General features: G+C 31.9%; 1 protein-coding gene across 10 annotated transcripts in view; it reads left to right on the forward strand.

Annotated features, from left to right (window-relative positions):
* The window catches only part of CCSER1 (coiled-coil serine rich protein 1), a 1,319,150-nt gene that overhangs the window by 735,455 nt on the left and 564,427 nt on the right, over positions 1-19,268 (forward strand). For 4 of the 10 annotated variants that reach the window (XM_082461691.1, XM_082461687.1, XM_082461689.1 and 1 more), the window contains one exon: positions 493-2,808. The exons of the other annotated variants lie outside the window; for them this stretch is intronic. In XM_082461691.1, the coding sequence (XP_082317817.1) occupies positions 493-552 (60 nt within the window). In that variant the 3' untranslated portion in view covers positions 553-2,808. Of the gene's footprint in view, positions 1-492; positions 2,809-19,268 lie in introns of those variants that run through there. 10 annotated transcript variants of the gene reach the window in all.

Below are 19,268 nucleotides of genomic sequence, written 5' to 3' on the forward strand. Positions count from 1 at the left end.
CATAAAACTGCAATAAAGTATAGAGATTTCAAAATAATAATAATTGCAATAGATTGAAAATTCTTTTGGAGCTTTGTGTTCAGGATGATTTACCAAAAGGAGAGCCAGATGGACTTACCTTTAATCATTTAGTTTTTTGGAAATGAAGAATACATAAAAAGTTGAGGAAAACTCATTTTTTTACTCCACTTACAAAACCAGAGAAATAAAATTTTGCTAATTGGTCTTCACTCCTTCACCTTGCTTTTGGTAGTAAGTATTTAATTGGAAGTTGGGAGCCTGGAAACATTACTAATATAAATATTTTTATTAAGTTTTAATAGCAGTTTTTACTTAGAAAGTCATAAGTAGAATAGACTTATGTTGGTGTGTTGGTCTGTGTTTTTTTAATTTGTGTTTAAACATTTTACATCTTCATATTAAGTAAAATTTCATTTCATTTTATTAATTTGATGTCATTCATTTGTTTATTTTTGTTTTCTTCTTTTCAAGGCCCTGTGGAATCCTACATGCACTGAAGTTTTATTTAAACCAGTACATATTTCAACCTAGGTTAAATCATTATTTGATAAGAAATGTATCACAAATCTGACATGCTAAATATGAAATCAGTTTTCCATTATTTCATGTGTTAGCTATTTCTCAGAGTATGTAATACAGAAATGTTTCCATTCCAGATATTTCACACTTTTTGCATTTGCACACAATTGCATAAAATATTAATGGATGTAGATTAAGCTAACATATTCCTACCTTATTGTATTTTTAAAACAAAAATAGACTTATTTTTAAATTGTCTCTATATGCAGCTATTCTGAAGTGTAATATTCCACTTGGCAGTACATATTTTTTGTTCAACCTTCTCATCCATGTCATTTGTCTCTCTGGTTATAATCTGTTTAATTTCACCATATAGTCTATGCACATTAAGTAAGTTTCAAAACAGTGCTTCTAGTTTCCCCCATCCTAGTGTGACAGTTCTTACCAAAGAACTAAGTTACCTCTGTTTTTGCCTTGCATTGAGATCAAAAGATGAAAACAGTATGTCTTCAAACGAAATAAATCATGAAGAGTCTTATTCTAACTGTAGAAAGTAAAAAACTTACTTCTATCTCTAAATAAGTGAAGAAAGTTTTTTGGCTCTTGACCTCATATTGAGGGAAGTTTGTTGAATGTGTCATAAAAAAAAAAAAAACCTGTCTCCTGGGCTTGGCATCACTGCCTGATTTCTGTGTGTCCTTGTTTATTACCTTTCTCTAATAGCTCACTTTAATTATCAAATGGCTGGGTAGCAACAAGGCACTCTTGAGTGTTGTAGTTTATTGCAAGGATAAGTGACAGAACCCAAAGGATGTCTCAGTGTTGTGGTGCAGGACAACAGAAGAGCCATAGAGCTAAGGAGAGGAAAGCAGGTTTTACTGAATTCCCTATATTTTTTAAACAGGAAATGAAATAATCATGGTTAATGATGGTAACATTTAGAAATATGCTATAAAATTTCTTAAATTATTTGAATTATTATGTAACATATAATATGCATGATCAAATGGGCTTAAGCCATGGTATTAAAATAAAACTGTAAATATATTTATTTACTTGAAAACATTGTATGTGTCCTTGTTGACTTTGCTGCTTAAAACATCCTTTTATGATTCAAGATACGAAAACCGTTTTTGTTTCCCTAACAGTTTTCTAGAGTTTATTCTTTTATTCTGTTCTTATCTCTTTCTATTTATTGTCTTATTTTAACATTTGAAACCCTTAAATGTAGATAATGTAAGAAATTCTATTACCTGCAATAAAGCACTCCTCTGATAAAGATTTTTATCAGCTTGAATGGTCAATATCATTTTGAAGAAGAAGAAAGAATTCAATTAAAGATATTTTGACTAGGATGCAAGGGAAAAAAGAAATGTATTAACAAGTAGATTAAGTCAATAAAGAAAGGTACTTCTTTCCTCAAAAGCAATGTAGCAAAAATTGTCAATACAGACAAAAAAGCCACCTAACCTGAAAAGCTACCATTTTATGATTGCTCTTTAACACCAGTGAGACATTTCAGGCTGCTTCCTCAGAAACCCTTTTTTTTTTTTTATTCTTTCATGTAATTTTTCTTTTTTAATGGGATTGTGCTGAATATACATCAATGAGCATGTTTCTAGGTTAATAATTTTACTTCATGGTGAAATATATTCAGACTCTCCAGAAATGTTTATTATGTAGTTTGTCCGTTTAACTATTAAAATGTTTTACATTTCTTCAATTACATTAAACGTGAATGAAAAATAGGGATTAATGGCATGGTTAGTTTTTAGAAAAATGTGCAAGAACCATTATAATTACTGCACTGTATTCCAAGGTGTAACAAAACTGAGGTTGATGATTGTTTCTCAAAGAAGTAGCAAGAAGCATAAAAGTATATCTGACAGCTGCAAATAGTGCAACATCAGTATTTATTGATGAAAGGAGCATTATGCTATACTATTATGCCTCCATATCTGTCTGAAGTACCCTGACAATAATTAACTAAAAATAAGAGATGAACAAGCTTAATTATATTTATTTTCCAAATAAGTAAAGTGGAATTTGAAGAGGTCGAGTGACTTTCTCAAGTTCATGTAACTTTTCTAACAGACATTAAAGTTCTAGATTGTGCTGTAGGTGTTTCAGATCAAAAGTCAGGATTTTGTTTTGTTTTCCTGATTTTAGAATACTGGTGGACTGCATGATTGCAAAATTCAATACAAATTATACATGGATCACATATGTGAATATATACACACTTGTATATTATACATGCATTATATATTATTAAAGGTTGAGTTTATCTTAAATCTGCATTATAGTCTAGGGTTAATGGTGATGATATAGATTTACTATGTGAATACCTGTCTAAGATGTATAATATATGAGCTAAGGAATTTATTTTATAATATTAAGAATTATTTTTTCAAATATAAAGAAGTGCTTAGAAGGAAAACCAGGGACAGTTTTGCTAGATGTTTTAACAGTTATTAACACATATTTTATTTATATCTTGAATCATTTTGTAAATTTAATTTTTCATTCCCTGAAATGTATGCATGTTAAATGTTCTTATTTATAATATTTTAAAATATAAGTCACTTATCATTCTTGGTTAGATTTACGACATATAGCTGTGTTTTCAATGATTTTTTAATGAAGACTCTGAAGTAAGTATATGTTACTATGCACATGTGATTTTTATTACGGCACACATAAAAACTTCCTTGCTAAAGTTTTCAAAATTGCTATTTTTCATAATTACCTAAATTTGATATTGTTTTAAATATTTGTTTATTTAGAAAACAAAATGTACTTTTCCATATTTAACTTGCTGTTAGAGGCAGGAAAGTCCAAATTTAACAACAGGATGCTTTTCATGATTTTGTGTTTTGTACCTAATATGTTCACACAGGACTCTCTAAACGCAGTTCTATCATATCTTAATTTCTTACATCTAATCACTCTTTCTAAAAGAAATCTTTGTCTTGGTGCTTTTGGGGGCAACAGTAATCGCCATTATGATATGCTGACACGTTTAAAGAAAAAACTAATACTAACATGTTTTCAAACACATCAGTTTCATTTGATGTATGTAGTTGACACAAGTCCACATGTCAATGATAGATTGACATACATATCCTCCATGGAAAAGAACTGTTACTCTTGATATTAATAAGCATTAAGAACTGTTAGAATTTCCCATGCCTTCCAAGTGAGGTCTGTTGGATATCTAAATTTGCATAATACATTTATACCATTAATTACAATGGAGTAGAGTAGAATAGGCTGTAAAATGGAGAAAAAATAAGAGATGTTAGCACTTTTCTTTATTTTTTACTACAAACCAAACATCTTGAGTATATTTATTGGGTGTTCTTTTAACTCTATTTTGTGAAAGCTTTTCTCTTCTCCTCTTTGAATGCTGTATATTGACATACATATAGGAAGTTGATGAACAGGAGGATCAAATGATAATAAAATATTTTCTGGTAAATGTTCCTAATACCTGAAAACTATTTGTTGCATCCTTAATTTATAAATATCATGGTCAGATTGTATACACATACACGTATATGAAATAAGGAATCCCTTATTTTAAATTATCTTCTTATCGATTTCCTTTTTAAAAGAGGAGGAGATTTGATGGAGTAGCATGAGTATTCCTAGGAAAGAAAGGGAAAGAGCAATGACAAATGTAAATGCAAAGCGGATTCTGATGGAGAAAAACAACAAAGCAAGGGTAAAATGATTGTTGCATACTTCCCCTTAAGATTTAGTTTAGATTTTTTTGTAAGCTTCCAATTTAAAATATATATATAAGACTTAAAAGATGAAAGAAGTGTTCCCTCAGCCCTATAAAGTAGAATAGCCAGTAGCTTAAACTTTGATAAGTAGTCTGGAAGCCTTATGTATTAATACATTTTGAATATAATGACCAGGGAGAGTGAATAAATGTCATGCCTTTTTACTCAGGCTCTTCATGGAAGATTTCTTCTTCATAAAGTTGGCAAGATTTTTGACCTGGAAAGAGATTTATATGTACCTTTTTTTCCACTAAGAATACCAGAGTAAACTTGAAAGAACAAGTAACTTTATTTGGCAATAAATATGCTACACGGATTTTAATTTTCTCTGAATCATGGTTTATATATGTTTTAAGAAGTTACTGTGTTAATGTAGGTTCAGGGTTTAATTTATATTACTAGTACAATTTTTATACAACTTTATGATTTTTTGGATATCTTTATCATCATACTGCCATTTTGGTTGTAGCCACATGAATTTGAAGAATAGGATCTTGAAAATTAATGCATAATCTCTGAAAATCTAACTTTTCTGTTTTGGTAATGCAAATACAACATAAGTAAAAAATTATATATGCATAAACCCATACTCTATATTGTTTTTCTAATGCTTTTTATCATAGTGTAACCTTTAGAAGCCCAAAAAAACTTTTTTTTAATTAGTTTGATTTTTAAAAGTGAAAAGCATCTTGTAGTAGAATGTGATGTATACATTGGAAATTTATTGCTAGTTTTTAATGAAAAAGAATATGCAATATCTGGTGAGCGAGCACAAAGGATCAGATGATCAAATAAGACTCACACAAATCATAGATCTTAGCCAATATCAAGCTTATACTAATCATTTCAAAGGTACTGGCCATGACGCTCCAGTGAAAGAGGGAAGAGGTCTGCCAGGTTGGGGACAGCTCTCCCAGTTCTTTTATCCCACTTTGGAATCCACTTTCTGATTCAAACTAAGAGATCAGATTTCCAGGTGAGATTTTGTGGGGTTACCTCACACAGCGGGAGAAATGTTTCATTCATGAAGTATCTTCATTTTATATCCCAACAATATGACATTCTTCAGGGAACCATGTTCATAAAGATTCTAAGTTTATTTACTCAAATCAATCCTTAACCAGGGGCATACTGTTATAATTTCCATTGATAAGGACCCTCCTTCCAGCAGCTATTACTAGTTTATTTTCCTGAAGATCTAGTTTTTATGTTGGCAAGGTTAGAAGAGGTTACCTCCCTTCTTTTACTTCCCCTGGAGAAAAACCAGTTGCTTTAACTCCCCCTCCTCACCTGCTCCATTTCCACAGTTCATTCTGAAAGTGATATTGTATTGGAGTGGAATGATAAACCCAGTATCCTGGATTTTTCATTTCTCTTTAATTGAAAGGAAAAGACCGTATAGAAAGTTTATCTGACCAAAATTGCACTTGTTTCGGGTTTCTGTTCTTTGTTTTCAATGTTTCAAAACAGTTTGAGGCAAGAGTCAGGAGATTGCTTTTCCTGAAGATTATCTTTATGTTTCCCTTTATTTTTCACTTAAGGCAAGCTTTCGTGAATTACAGTTTTTGAAAGTCAAGATATTTGTGATTCAATTGGGGGAAAAAATTAAAATTCCTTAAAATAAAGTTTTTGTTAATTGATGTATGCTGTAATATACCACACAAGAGATGGTCAGTTTATTTAAATTTATATGTCATATTTAAAGTTATAAATACTTGTTTTATTCTTTGTTTCCATTTGCTATTTATACAAAATTACTCCTGTTGGAATGATAATCCATTCAACTAATTGGAATAGAGTAAATTCTTTGTTTTCTTCTTTCAGTTATGCTATATACCTCAGTATGTATTTTACTGAATATAAAATGTCTAGTTTTAAGATATTTGGGATGTGGGTTTATTTATGTAAAATCTCTGTTCTTTTGTATTTTCATCCATTTGGTATATATAAAAAGTACACTAGAAAAATTCTTATAAAAGAAAACACATATAAGAAAAAAATCCAATATCTGCAGCCTGATTTATCCGTTCTCCTGCTGTTCCTCAAACAGACTGTGTTGTTTCTACCAAGTCTTAGTGCCTTTACTCACATCAATCCCCTAACCTATAGAGCTGTTTCTTTTCTCTTAACTTGTTCACATGAAGAGGAAACCGAGTTCCATATTCCCAGGATTCTCCAGGCATAATTAAATTCTACTCTAAATCATTCTGCCCTTTAATTATGGCTACCATTTTTTTATTTTACTATGTGTCAAGTGCTGTCTTAAAGGCTTTACATGTTTTAAGTATTATTTCTTCACAAAAGCCTATGAGGGAGCTACTGTTACATGACACCATTTTGCAAGCAAGAAAGCTGAAATATAGAGAAGTTAAGAAATTTGCACCAAATTACATTACTAGAAAGTTAGTAGGCTGTGTTTAAGCATAGGCCCTCTGGATCTAGAGCCTGCACTTTATTATTTTTTTTATTTTTTAATTGAAGTATAGCTGATTTACAATGTTATCTTAGTTTGAAGTGTACACCATACTGATTCAATGCTTTACAGGATAAACTCCATTTAAAATTACTGCCAAATATTGGCTGTATTCCCTGTCCAATATATCCTTGTAGCTTACAAGCTATATGTAGTAGTTTGTAGCTTTTAATCCCTTACCCTTATCTTGCCCCTTCCCCTTCCCTCTCCCCACTGGTAACCACTAGTTTGTTCTCTGTATCTGTAAGTCTGTTTCTTTTTTGTTATATTCACTGGTTTTTTTTTTTTAGATTCCACATATAAGTGATATCATATGGTATTTGTCTTTCTCTGTCTGACTTATTTCACTAACATACACCCTCCAGGTCCATCCATGTTGTTGCAAATGGTAAAATTTCATTTTTATAGCTGAGTAATATTCCATTGTATATATATATATATATGTATCACATATTCTTTATTGATTCATCTGCTGATGGACACTTAGGTTGCTTCCATGTCTTGGCTATTGTAAATAACGCTTCTGTGAACTTTGGGATGTATGCATCTTTTTGAATAGTGTTTTCGTTTTCTTTGGATATATACCCAGGAGTGGAATTGCTGTAAAATATGGTAGTTCTATTTTTAGTTTCTTGAGGAACCTCTATACATCCATGTTGGCTGCACTAATTTACATTCCCACCCACAGTGTACTAGGGTTTCCTTTTCTCCACTTCTCACCAACATTTGTTATTTGTGGGTTTTTTTGAAGATGCCATTCTAGCTGGTATGAGGTGATAGCTCATTGTGGTTTTCATTTGCATTTCTCTGATGATTAGTAATGTTGAGCATTTTTCATTTTCATTGCCTATTGGTCATCTGTATGTCTTCTCTGTAAAAATGTCTATTCAGGTCTTCTGCCTATTTTTATTCAGTTTTTTTTTTTTTTTTGCTATTAAGTTGTATGAGTTGCTTATGTATTTTTCCTATTAATCCCTTATTGGTCATCATTTGTAAGTATTTTCTCCCATTCAGTAGGTTGTCTTTCTATTTTGTCCATGGTTTCCTTTGCTGTGCAAAACATTTTTAAGTTTAATTAAGCCTATTTGTTTATTTTTGCTTTTGTTTACTTTAGGAGACAGATCCAAGAAAATATTGCTGTGATTTATATCAAAGAGTGTTCTGCCTATGTTTTCTTTTAGGATTTTTATGATTTCTGGTTCATAGTTAGGGCTTTAATCCACTTTCAGTTTTTTTTTGTACATGGTATGAGAAAATGTTCTACTTTTGTTCTTTTACATGCAGCTGCCCAGTTTTCCCAGCATCACTTATTAGCAAGACTGTCTTTTCTCCATTGTGTACTTTTGCCTCCTTTGCTGTAGACTAATTGACTGTAGGTGTGTGGGTTTATTTCTGGGCTCTGTATTCTGTTCCATGGATCTATGTGTCTGTTTCTGTGCCAGTATTATACTGTTTTGATTTCTGTAGCTCTGTAGTGTAGTATGAAGTCCACGAGCATGATGCCTCCAGCTTTGTTCTTTTTTGTCAAGATTGCTTTTGTAGTTTGGGGTTATTTGTGGTTTCATATAAATTTTAGTAGTATTTGTTCTAGTCCTGTGAAAAATGTCATGAATATTTTTTTTTTGTCATGAATATTTTGATAGAGATTGCACTAAATCTGTATCTTGCTTTGGGTAGTATGGCTGTTTTAATAATAATAATCCTTCTAATCCATGAACACGGGATATATTTCCATTTCTTTACATCATCTTCAGTTTCCTTTATCAGTGTTTTAAGATTTACAAAGTATAGGTCCTTCACCCCCATGGTTAAGTTTATTCCTAGGTATTTTGTTCTTTTTGATTCAATTTTAAGCAGGATTGTTCTCTCGCTTTTTCTTTCTGATAGTTCATTATTAGTGTATAGAAAAACAATAGATTTCTGTATATTAATCTTATATCCTGCAACTTTACTGAATTCATTTGTTCTAATAGTTTTTCAGTGGAGACATTAGGGTTTTAGAAAACCCTAATGACATAATACAGTATGAGGCCATCTACAATTAGTGACAATTTTACTTCTTACCTTACAATTTGGTTGCCTCTTATTTTTATTATTTTTTTTCCTTGTCTGATTGCTGTGGCTGGGACTTTCAATACTATGTAAGTGAAAGTGGTGGGAGTAGGCATTTTTGTTTTGTTCCTGATTTTAAAGGAAAAGATTTGCTTTTCACCATTAAGTATGATGTTAGCTGTGGGTTTGTCATATATGGCTTTTTTTATGTTGAGATATGTTCTCTCTGTACCAACTTTGATAAGAGTTTTTATCATGAATAAATGTTTAATGTTATCAATTTTTTATGCGTCTATTGCAATGATCTTGTGATTTTTATTCTTCCTTTGTTAATGTAGTGTATCACATTGATTGATTTTTGGATATTGAACTATCCTTGCATCCCTGGGGTAAATCCCACTTGATCATGGTGCATGATCCTTTTTATATATTGTTGAATTCAGTTTGCTAACACTTTTTTGAGGATTTTTGCATCTGTATTCATTAGAGATATTGGCCTATAATTTTCTTTTTTTTTTTTAATGTTTGTCTGGTTTTGGTATCAGTTTGTTGTCTGGGTAATGGTCTCATGGAATGAATTTGGTAGTATTCCCTTATCTTCAGTTTTTTGGAATAATTTGAGAAGGATAGGTATTAGCTCTTCTTTGTATGCTTGGTATAATTACCCTGTGAAGCCATTCAGTCCTGGACTTTTATTTGTTGGGAGTTTTTTGATTACTGATTTAATTTCACTACTAATGATTTATCTGTTCAGATTAGCTACTTCTTCCTGATTCAGTCTTGGAAGATTGTATGTTTCTAGAAATTTATCCATTTCTTCTAGGTTCCATAAACAAAGATCAGTACTTTAAAATCTGATAAACTTGCTGTTTAAAGTACTGGTCTTTGTTTATTATTTTTTTTCAGAGTAATTATAATTATGAATAATCATACTAGTATTATAAACATAGGCAAATAAAAGGTACTGTAGTCCCCGGTGGAGAGAATAATGGCTAATATTTATTAGGTGCTACTGTGTGCCAAGCAATATTCTAAATGCTTTATGTGTCATCTCATGTAATCTTAAACAAAAACAAGATAGATTCTATTATTCTTATTTTACAGAGGAGGATATTATGGCACAGCAAGGTGATGTAAAATTCCCAAAGTGATATCATACGAGTGGTGAAAGAGCTGGGTTATGAATCCAAGTGGTCTTGATTCCAGAATTCACCCCCTAATCACTTCACTATATGGTGCCCCCAATAGAATGCAATAAACTGAATCCATGGTTATGCTGCAGAAACAATTCCAAATTTTAGTGACTTCAGTATCTTTTATTTGTTTCTTTATTGCTCATGTCTATTGCTGGCCAACAGACAGCTCTCTGCCCTCACTGTAAGACTCAGGTTGATGGAACAATCTTCATCTGTTATGTTGCAGCCTGTGAGAGAAAGAGTGTCATAAATTGCACAATGGGTCTTAAACTTCCACTCAGAAATGTCATATGACACTTCTCACGTTTCATAGGTCAAAATAAATTAAGTTGTATAGTCACAGCTAATAAAATCCAAAGGGCAGGGAGGACAAATCAGTCATATGCCCGGAAGTGGGAAAACCATGAAAAACTGGCACACAGCACCAATGACTACTATTACATCTTTCTTCTTTTCTCTGAAATAAGCTGGTTTTAATTAAAATGTGAAAATTACTATTTGGTAAGTATGCTGACATAAACATCATTTGATTCCATCATAGTTTTCAGAAAAACCTAATTCAAAAATTTCTAATTCTGTAAGTGAATATCCCTCTGTAAAATGTTGTGTGTATATAATGCTGTCTCAATTTTTGACATATGGCATACATATATTACTTGTACCATATTCTTCAGATATATTTCAGTCATTTCACTAGATTTTGAAATACTTCTATTTTTAATAAAACATTTCTGTTTATAATCAATCTACTGAGTTGCCTAGTGTTTGTTGATGTTACCACAGTAATATTCTAGCTTGTTTTAACTATTTTAAAATAAATGATCATACCCATATCTATAATAGAGAGTTTTTTTCTGGGGTACTTGATTCTAAGTATCATTAGTGTACTTGTCAGAATAATTCATAGTGACAGTGCTATTCCACCAACATTTTTTAGTCATTTACCTCCTTAAACCTTATCATTAAGCACATTTTTCCTCTGGAAGTATCTCTAGAGATTATAAGTGACAAGTATAATATTTTAAATGTGTGAACAAAAATGAGTTTCTTGTTCCCAAACAATATGCTATGCTTGATTCAGAAAGAGATAATTTGCATCAACTGAAACAAATAGGTTTCCTTTAATTTTTTCCCCTCTCATTTAATGTTAAAGCCTTACCAAATTATCTCCTAAGTCATGTATTATATTTTCAACTTTTATGATGCAAAAGACAATCACCTTCAATTCCCACAATACACAATATACATTTTTCTTTAATGAGAAAATTATCTATTGAAACTTTAATTTGTAAACAAATCAAGCTACATTGTTCTGCATGCCTTCTTTTTACTGTTCGAATATAAAGTGAAATCCTTGGTATTATTTCCTTCCAGTCTATAATTAATTTGTTGATTCCAATATACTAATTGAATCAAGCTATTTGTATTTTAAGTAAAATAGTTAGGTCAACATTCATTATATCAGTATGGTAGTTTGCATTACCAAAGCTATCATTTACTTTAGCTTTAATCTAAATATAATAATAATATATATTTGTATATATATGAAATTAGGATTCTCACTATTTTAGACTTATCGTTTCCAAATTCATATTAGAATATAGAAAATAATCATGTAAGTTGAAAGCATTAATCAAAATATTAGGAATATATATTTTGTATTCTCAATATTTTATTCACATTTATACTTGTTTATATTTATATCATACAAGATGAAAAGAAAATTTGTAAATACTAGAAGTATTATTGTTCTATGTATTCCTGTCACAGTTTTGAATTGTATCAATAGAATTTTTAAATATACAAATTATGGAAAGATATTAATCCCTTATGGAAGGATACTAATCCCTAATGTTTGTCAGTAATTAATTTTCTAAGTTTTAAAATATAGATTGACATTCGTAAGCAATTTTTATGCATTAGAAATATCAAAAAAGCAGAAATAGAAAAAAGAAAACCACCAAATCATTGAGTATTTAGTAAGAGGTTATTGTGCATGTAGGAGCAATTTGCAAACTGGGTGCCTTCAAAATCGAAGACTAATATGAAGCTTAGGGGCATGATGTAACAGGGTGACTTAAAAGTGAAAGTGAGGACATTGTTTACTGTTTATAATGATTGGTTATTACAATGGGTGCTTCTAGAAGGCAGGGGATTGGTTAAATTGATTATCTCATACCACTTTTAGGAAGATGACTTGTTTCTTTTATGATTGTCGGAGTCATTTACAGGAAATAACCCAAGTCAAGTTTTGATTACATTCATGAAATCAGCTAGATTTAGTTTGCTTATGTGACTTGAATGGTTTTGTCTGCTCAGGGAATTCTCAAGTCCGGTCTCCATTTTGTATCTGATTTAATAATTCCCCACTTTTGGCCATTCTTTTAGTAGGCTGAGAGTATGACCAGGTAATATGGCATGACTCTTGGTTACCACTATTGATGCCAGAAAATCATTTATTTGTTGTTTCCACCAGTTGAGTCATCAGGAAGGAAGGTCATTAGTTGCTGTTAGCAACAATTGCATTATCATCATAGACTTGGGTGGTAAGATCACTGAGCTCTTCAAGTTTTCTAATCCTGATGGATATCATTTGATATGGGAGCGGCTGCTGAAAGACACTTAAAATCTTTGAGAGAACACAATGCACTAGAGAGGTTAATATGTTGAATATAAGGAAAACTACAGACAAGGATTAAAAAATTCCCCAGAGTAGAGAGTCCCAGAAGCCAGGGTATAATCAACTAAATAACCTAAATGGGTTATAATCAGATTCAAGTTTTACCATTTGAAGTCAATCTACTTTTATTTATTTTTTTATAAATATATTTTTATTGTATTTTATTTATTTTTGGCTGCATTGGGTCTTCGTTACCACATGCGGACTTTCTCTAGTTGCTGCGAGGGGGGGCTACTCTCCATTGCGGTGCGCGGGCTTCTCATTGCGATGGCTTCTCATTGTGGAGCATGGGCTCTAGGCACACGGGCTTCAGTAGTTGTGGCATGCGGGCTCAGTAGTTGTGGTGCACGGGCTTAGTTGCTCCGTGGCCTGTGGGATCTTTCTGGACCAGGGATCGAACCCATGTCCCTTGTATTGGCAGGTGGATTCTTAACCACTGTGCCACCAGAGAAGTCCTACTTTTATTTATTTACTAAGGTGCTTGCTGTATTAGCAATCAAATATCCCCATGATTATTTAGGACAGGATGAACATGAGGAATTTTTTTTTAATTGAAGTTTAATTTACATACAACATTATATTAGTTTTGGGTGTAAAAACATAATGATTTGACATTTGTATACATTGTGAAGAGATCACCACAATACATCTAGTTACCATCTATCACCCTACAAAGTTACGAATTCTTTTTCTTGTGATGAGAACTTCTAAGACCTACTTTCTTAACAGCTTTCAAATTCGCAATACAATATCATTGATTGTAGTCAACATGATGTACCTTATGTCCCAATGACTTATTTATTTTATAACTAAAATTTGTATCCCTTGATCCCTTTCACCCATTTCTCCCACCCCAGCCACCCTCCCCTCTCGCAACCATCAATCTATTGCCTGTATCTATGGTTTTGTTCCTTTGTTTTCTTTTTCAGATTCCACATATAAGTGAAATCATATGGTATTTGTCTTTAACTTATTTCACTTAGCGTAATACCCTCAAGGTCCATCCATGTCGTCACAGATGGCAAGATTTAATTCTTTTTTTATGGCTGAGTAGTATTCTGTTGTATCTATATAACACATCTTTCTTACTTATCCATCAGTGAATACTTAGGTTGTTTCCATATCTTGGCTATTCTAAACAATGCTGCAGTGAACATAGGGGTCCATATATCCTTTCAAATTAATGCTTTTGTTTTCTTTGAATCAATACCCAGAAGTGGAATTGCTGGATCATGTAGTAGTTCTATTTTTAATTTTGGGGGGAACCTCCATACTGTTTTCCATAGTGGCTGTACCAATTTACCTTCCCACCAACAGTGCATTAGGTTTCCCTTTAATCCACATCCTCACCAACACTTGTTATATTTTGTCCTTTTCATAACCATTCTGACAGGTGTGAGATGATATCACATTTTGTTTTGATTTGCATTACTCTGGTGATTAATGATGTTGAGCATCTTTTCATGTGTCTGTTGGCAATCTGTGTGGCATCTTTGGAAAAATGTCTGTTTGGATTCTCTGCCCATTTTGTAATCAGATTTGTTTGTTATTGAGTTGTATGAGTTCTTTTTTTGTTTTGGATATTAACCACTTATCAGGTACATGATTTTCAAATATCTTCTTTCATCAGGTCGGTTGCCTTTTTATTCTGTTGATGGTTGTTTGCTGTGCAGAAGCTTTTCAGTTTTATGTAGTCCCATTTATTCATTTTTGCTTTTGTTTCCATTGTCTTTGGAGTCAGATTTTGTTTGAAATGTCACCAGGAGTAGTGTCAAGAAGTTTACTGTCTATGTTTTCTCCTAGAAGTTTTATGATTTCTGGTTTTACATTCAAGTCTTTAATCCATTTTTAATTACGTTTGTGTACGCTTTAAGATAGTGGTCCAGTTTTATTATTTTGCGTGTGGCTGACCAGTTTTCCCTACACTATTTATTTATTTATTTTTAAAGATTTAATTTTATTTATTTTTGGCTGCATTGGGTCTTCGTTGCACACAAGCTTCTCTTTGTGGTGGCTTCTCTTGTTGCAGAGCACGGGCTCTAGGTGCATGGGCTTCAGTAGTTGTGGCGCACAGGCTTAGATGCTCCACGGCAAGTGGGATCTTCCCGGATCAGGGATCGAACCTGTGTCCCCTGCATTGGCGTGCGGATTCTTAACCACTGCACCACCAGGGAAGTCCCAACCCCTACATCATTTATTGACAAGACTGTTCTTTCCTCATTGTATACTCTTGTGTCTTTTGTTATAAATTAATTTACCATCCATGCTTAGGTATACTTCTTGGCTCTCTGTTCTATGTCATTGATCTGTGTCTGTTTTTATGCCAGTACCACACTGTTTTGATTATTATAGCTTTGTAATATGGTCTGAAATCAGGAAGAATGATCCCTCCAACTTCATTCTTCATTATCAGATTGCTTTGGCTATTTGGGAATTTTGTGGTTCCACAGAAATTTTAGGTTTGTTTGTACTACTTCTATGAAAAATGCCATTGGAATTTTGATAGGGATTCCTTTGAGTAGTATTGACATTTTTCAGTGTTCTTCCAATCAATGAGCATGGAATATCTTTCCATTTATGTGTATCCTCTTCAATTCCTTTCATTAATATCATACAGTTTTCAAAGTATAGATTTTTCACATCATTGGTTACATTTATTCCTAAGTATTTTATTCTTTTTGATGCAATTGTAAATGGGATTGTCTTCATAATTTTTATTTCTGATAGTTTTTCGTTGGTACAGAAAAATGCAAAGATTTTTGTATATTTTTTTTTCCCTGCAACTTTACAAAATTTGTTAGTTCTAACAGTGTTTTGGTGGAGTCTTTAGGGTTTTCTTTATATGAAAACATGTCTACAAACAGTGACAGTTTCACTTCTTCCTTTCCAATTCTGATGCCTATTTCTGTTTCCTTCCTAATGGGTCTGGCTATGATTTCCAATACTATGTTGAATAAAAGTGGTGGGAGTGGAATCCTTCTCTTTTTCCTGAATTTAAGAGATAAACATTTTTGTAGTAACCTATAAGGGAAAAGATCCTGAAAAAATAGATATATATGTATGTATAACTGAATCACTTTGCTGTACATCTGAAACTAACACAGCATTGTTAATCAACTATACACCAATAAAAAAAAAATAAGGAATAAACTGAGGTTTTTTGCCATTGAGTATGATGTTACCTGTGACCTTGTCCTATATGGCCTTTATTATGTTGAGGTGTGTCCCCTCTATAACCACTTTATTGAGAGATTTTATCAAACATGTTTGTTGAATTTTGTCAAATGCTTTTTCTGCATCTATTGAGATAATTCCATGATTTTTATTCTTCATTTTGTTAATGGGGTGTATCACATTGATTGATTTGAGGATGTTGAACCATCCTTGCATCTCTAGAATAAATCCCACTTGATTGTGATGTATGATCCTTTTAATGTATTGTCAAATTTGATTTGCTAATTTTGTTGAGGATTTTCACATCTATGTTATATTAGCTATATATTGTCCTGTAATTTTCTTTTTGTGTTATGCCCTTGTCTAGTTTTGGTATCAAAGTAATGCTGGCCTCATAAAATGAGTGTGGAAGTGTTTCTTCCTCTTCAAATATTTGAAATCATTTGAGAAGTGTAATTATTAACTCTTCTTTAAATGTTTCCTAGAATTCACCAGTGAAGCCATGTGGTCCTGGGCTTGTGTTTTGGGGGAGCTTTTTGATTACTGACTCAATCTTCTTACTGGTAATCAGTCAATTCACATTTTCTGTTCTTCATGATTTAGTCTTGGGAGATTATAAGTTTCTAGGAATTTATCCATTTCTTCTAGGTTGTCCAATTTGTTGGCACATAATTTTATGTAATAGTTTCTTATGATCCTTTGTATTTCTTGGTTATCAGTGGTAATTTCTTCTCTTTAATTTCTGATTTAATTTATTTTAATGCTCTTAGTGATTCTAGCTAAAGTTTTGACAATTTTGTTTATCTTTTCAAAGAATGAGCTCTTAGTTTCATTGATCTTTTCTATTGTCATTTTAGTCTTCATTTTATTTATGTACACTTAGATCTTTATTATTTCTTCTACTAACTTTGGGCTTTGTTTTTCTTTTTCTAGTTCCTTTAGATATAAATTTATATTGTTTATTTGAGATTTTTCTTGTTTCTTGAGGTAGACTTGTATCACTATAAACTTCCCTCTTAGAACTGCATTTGCTGCATTTCATTGATTTTGGTATGTTGTATTTCCACTTTCACTTGTCTCAAGGGTTTTTTTTTTTCTCCTTTGAGTTCTTCATCAACCCATTGGTTTTTTAATTGCATGTTGTTCAATCTCCACATATTTGTGATTTTTCTAGTTTTCTACTTGTACTTAGCTTCTAGTTTCATATCATTGTGGTCAGAAAAGATGCTTTGTATGATTTCAGTATTTTTAAATGTATTGAGACTTGTTTTGTGGCCTAGCATATTATCTATCCTGGAGAATGGTCTATGTGCACTTGAGAAAAATGTGTATTCCACTGCTTTTGGATGGAATGTTCTATATATGTCTACTAAATCCATCAGTTCTAATGTGCCATTTATGACCAGTGGTTCTTTGTTTTTCTGTCTAGGCCATCTATCCATTGTCATAAGTGGCATATTAAAGTCCCCTCCTGTTATTGTATTGCTGTCAGTTTTTCCCTTTGAGTCTTAATATTTGCTTTACATATTTAAGTGCTCCTATGTTGGGTTCATAAATAGTTAAAAATGTTACATCTTCCTTTGGATTGACACCTTTATCATTATGTAATGTCCACGTTTGTCTTTTACTGCAGTCTGTTTTAAAGTCTATTTTGTCTGATATAAGTATAGCTACCCCAGCTTTCTTTTAGTTTTCATTTGTGTGAAACATCTTTTTCCACTGTGTTGCTTTCAGTCTTTGTGTGTCTTTATATCTGATGTCATTCTCTTTTAGACAGCATAAAGATGGGTCTTGATATTGTATCCATGTAGCCACTCCATGTCGTTTCATTGGAGAATTTAGTCCCTTTATATTTAAAGTAATTATTGATAGTATGTACTTACTGCCATTTTGTTAATTGTTTTCTGACTGTTTTGTCTTTTCTGTTTCTTTCTTCTACTGCTTTCTTCCCTTGTGTTTTGATGACTTTCTCTAGTGTTATGCTTAAATTCATTTCTCATTATCTTTTTTGTATTTACTACAGGTTTTGACTTTGTGGTTACTGTGAGGCTTAGTCTGTTTTAAGTTAATAGCAAGTTACATTTGAATGCATTCTAAAACTCTCTGTTTTTACTTTGCCCCAACATTTTATGTTTTTAATGTCACATTTTACATCTTTTTGTGTATCCCTTAACTAATTTTGTAATTTTAATTATTTTTACTAATTATGTATTTTATCCTCTATAACTAGCTTTATAAATGATTAATCCACTTTCTTTACTATATATTTTTTTTTCCCAGTGAGATTTTTACATTCATATGTTTTCTTACTAATTAATGCCCTTTCTTTTCAGCTTAAAGAAGTTGCTTTAACATTTCTCATAGGGCTGGTTTAGTGAGGATTAACTCTTTTAGCTTTTGCTTGTCTGGAAAACTTATCTCCCCTTCAATTCAGAGTGATAACCTTACTGCGTAGAGTTATTCTTGCTTCAAAGTTTGTTGTTGTTTCGTTTTGTTTTGTTTTTTCTTTGAGCACTTTGAATATATCACACCACTTCCTTTTGGCCTGGCATTGAACTCTTGAGTGGCCCACACAGCAATAAGCATGAAGTTTATCCATATATAATCTGTGTGGCCATTTCTCTGAATTCTACTGATTGATAACAAAGACTCAAAGCCAATTAATAAGATTAGAATCTGGTAATGGATAAACTGTAGTTTTCTATTGAAACAGTATTTTCCATAGTCATCCCATGTTTATCAAAAATATTTACAGTAAAACTGATTCATTTGTAAAATAAGTCTTGTCTTATTAAACTTGGATTTATTATTTACAGAAATGTAGTAAGAATATTAATTCTATGCATATATTCAAACATAACATTTCAGTCAAAGCTTTGGTAATATCCAAGGGGCTTTATTGGCTCCATAAAGTCAACCTTAGTTCTTTAAAATTGTCTGGTAATAAGGATTCTCAGATGAGATCTTTCAAGTATCTTTAGGCTATGAAGCCAGGCTCAGGACTTGTCTAAGTTTGTACTTACAGTGAGAACAGATTATTTAACTTATGTAAATGCATACATTGTCATGAAAAATAAAACTATTTAATGAGTGTGTCTTAATTCTGGAGGGATCAGGTAGGAAGAAAAAGATAAATGTTTTAACTTTTGTTTACAAAACTACAAATTGCTGTAAGTTGTAAATAGCTTAAAAGAGAGGAGAAAAACGGATTCTTTAAATCTGGAAAAGAAATCATTAAAGACCCAACATTGTTTTAAATGAAGTCATACAAATTATAATTATCAGTTCGTTCAGTCTCCTGTAATTAAATTTTGTTTGGCTTCATCTTGGATGAGAAGTTTACAAATCAATCAATTTTCCAT

The sequence above is a fragment of the Balaenoptera physalus genome (genome assembly GCF_965194825.1).
Source record: "Balaenoptera physalus genome assembly, chromosome: 5".
Taxonomy (NCBI): Eukaryota; Metazoa; Chordata; class Mammalia; order Artiodactyla; family Balaenopteridae; genus Balaenoptera; species Balaenoptera physalus.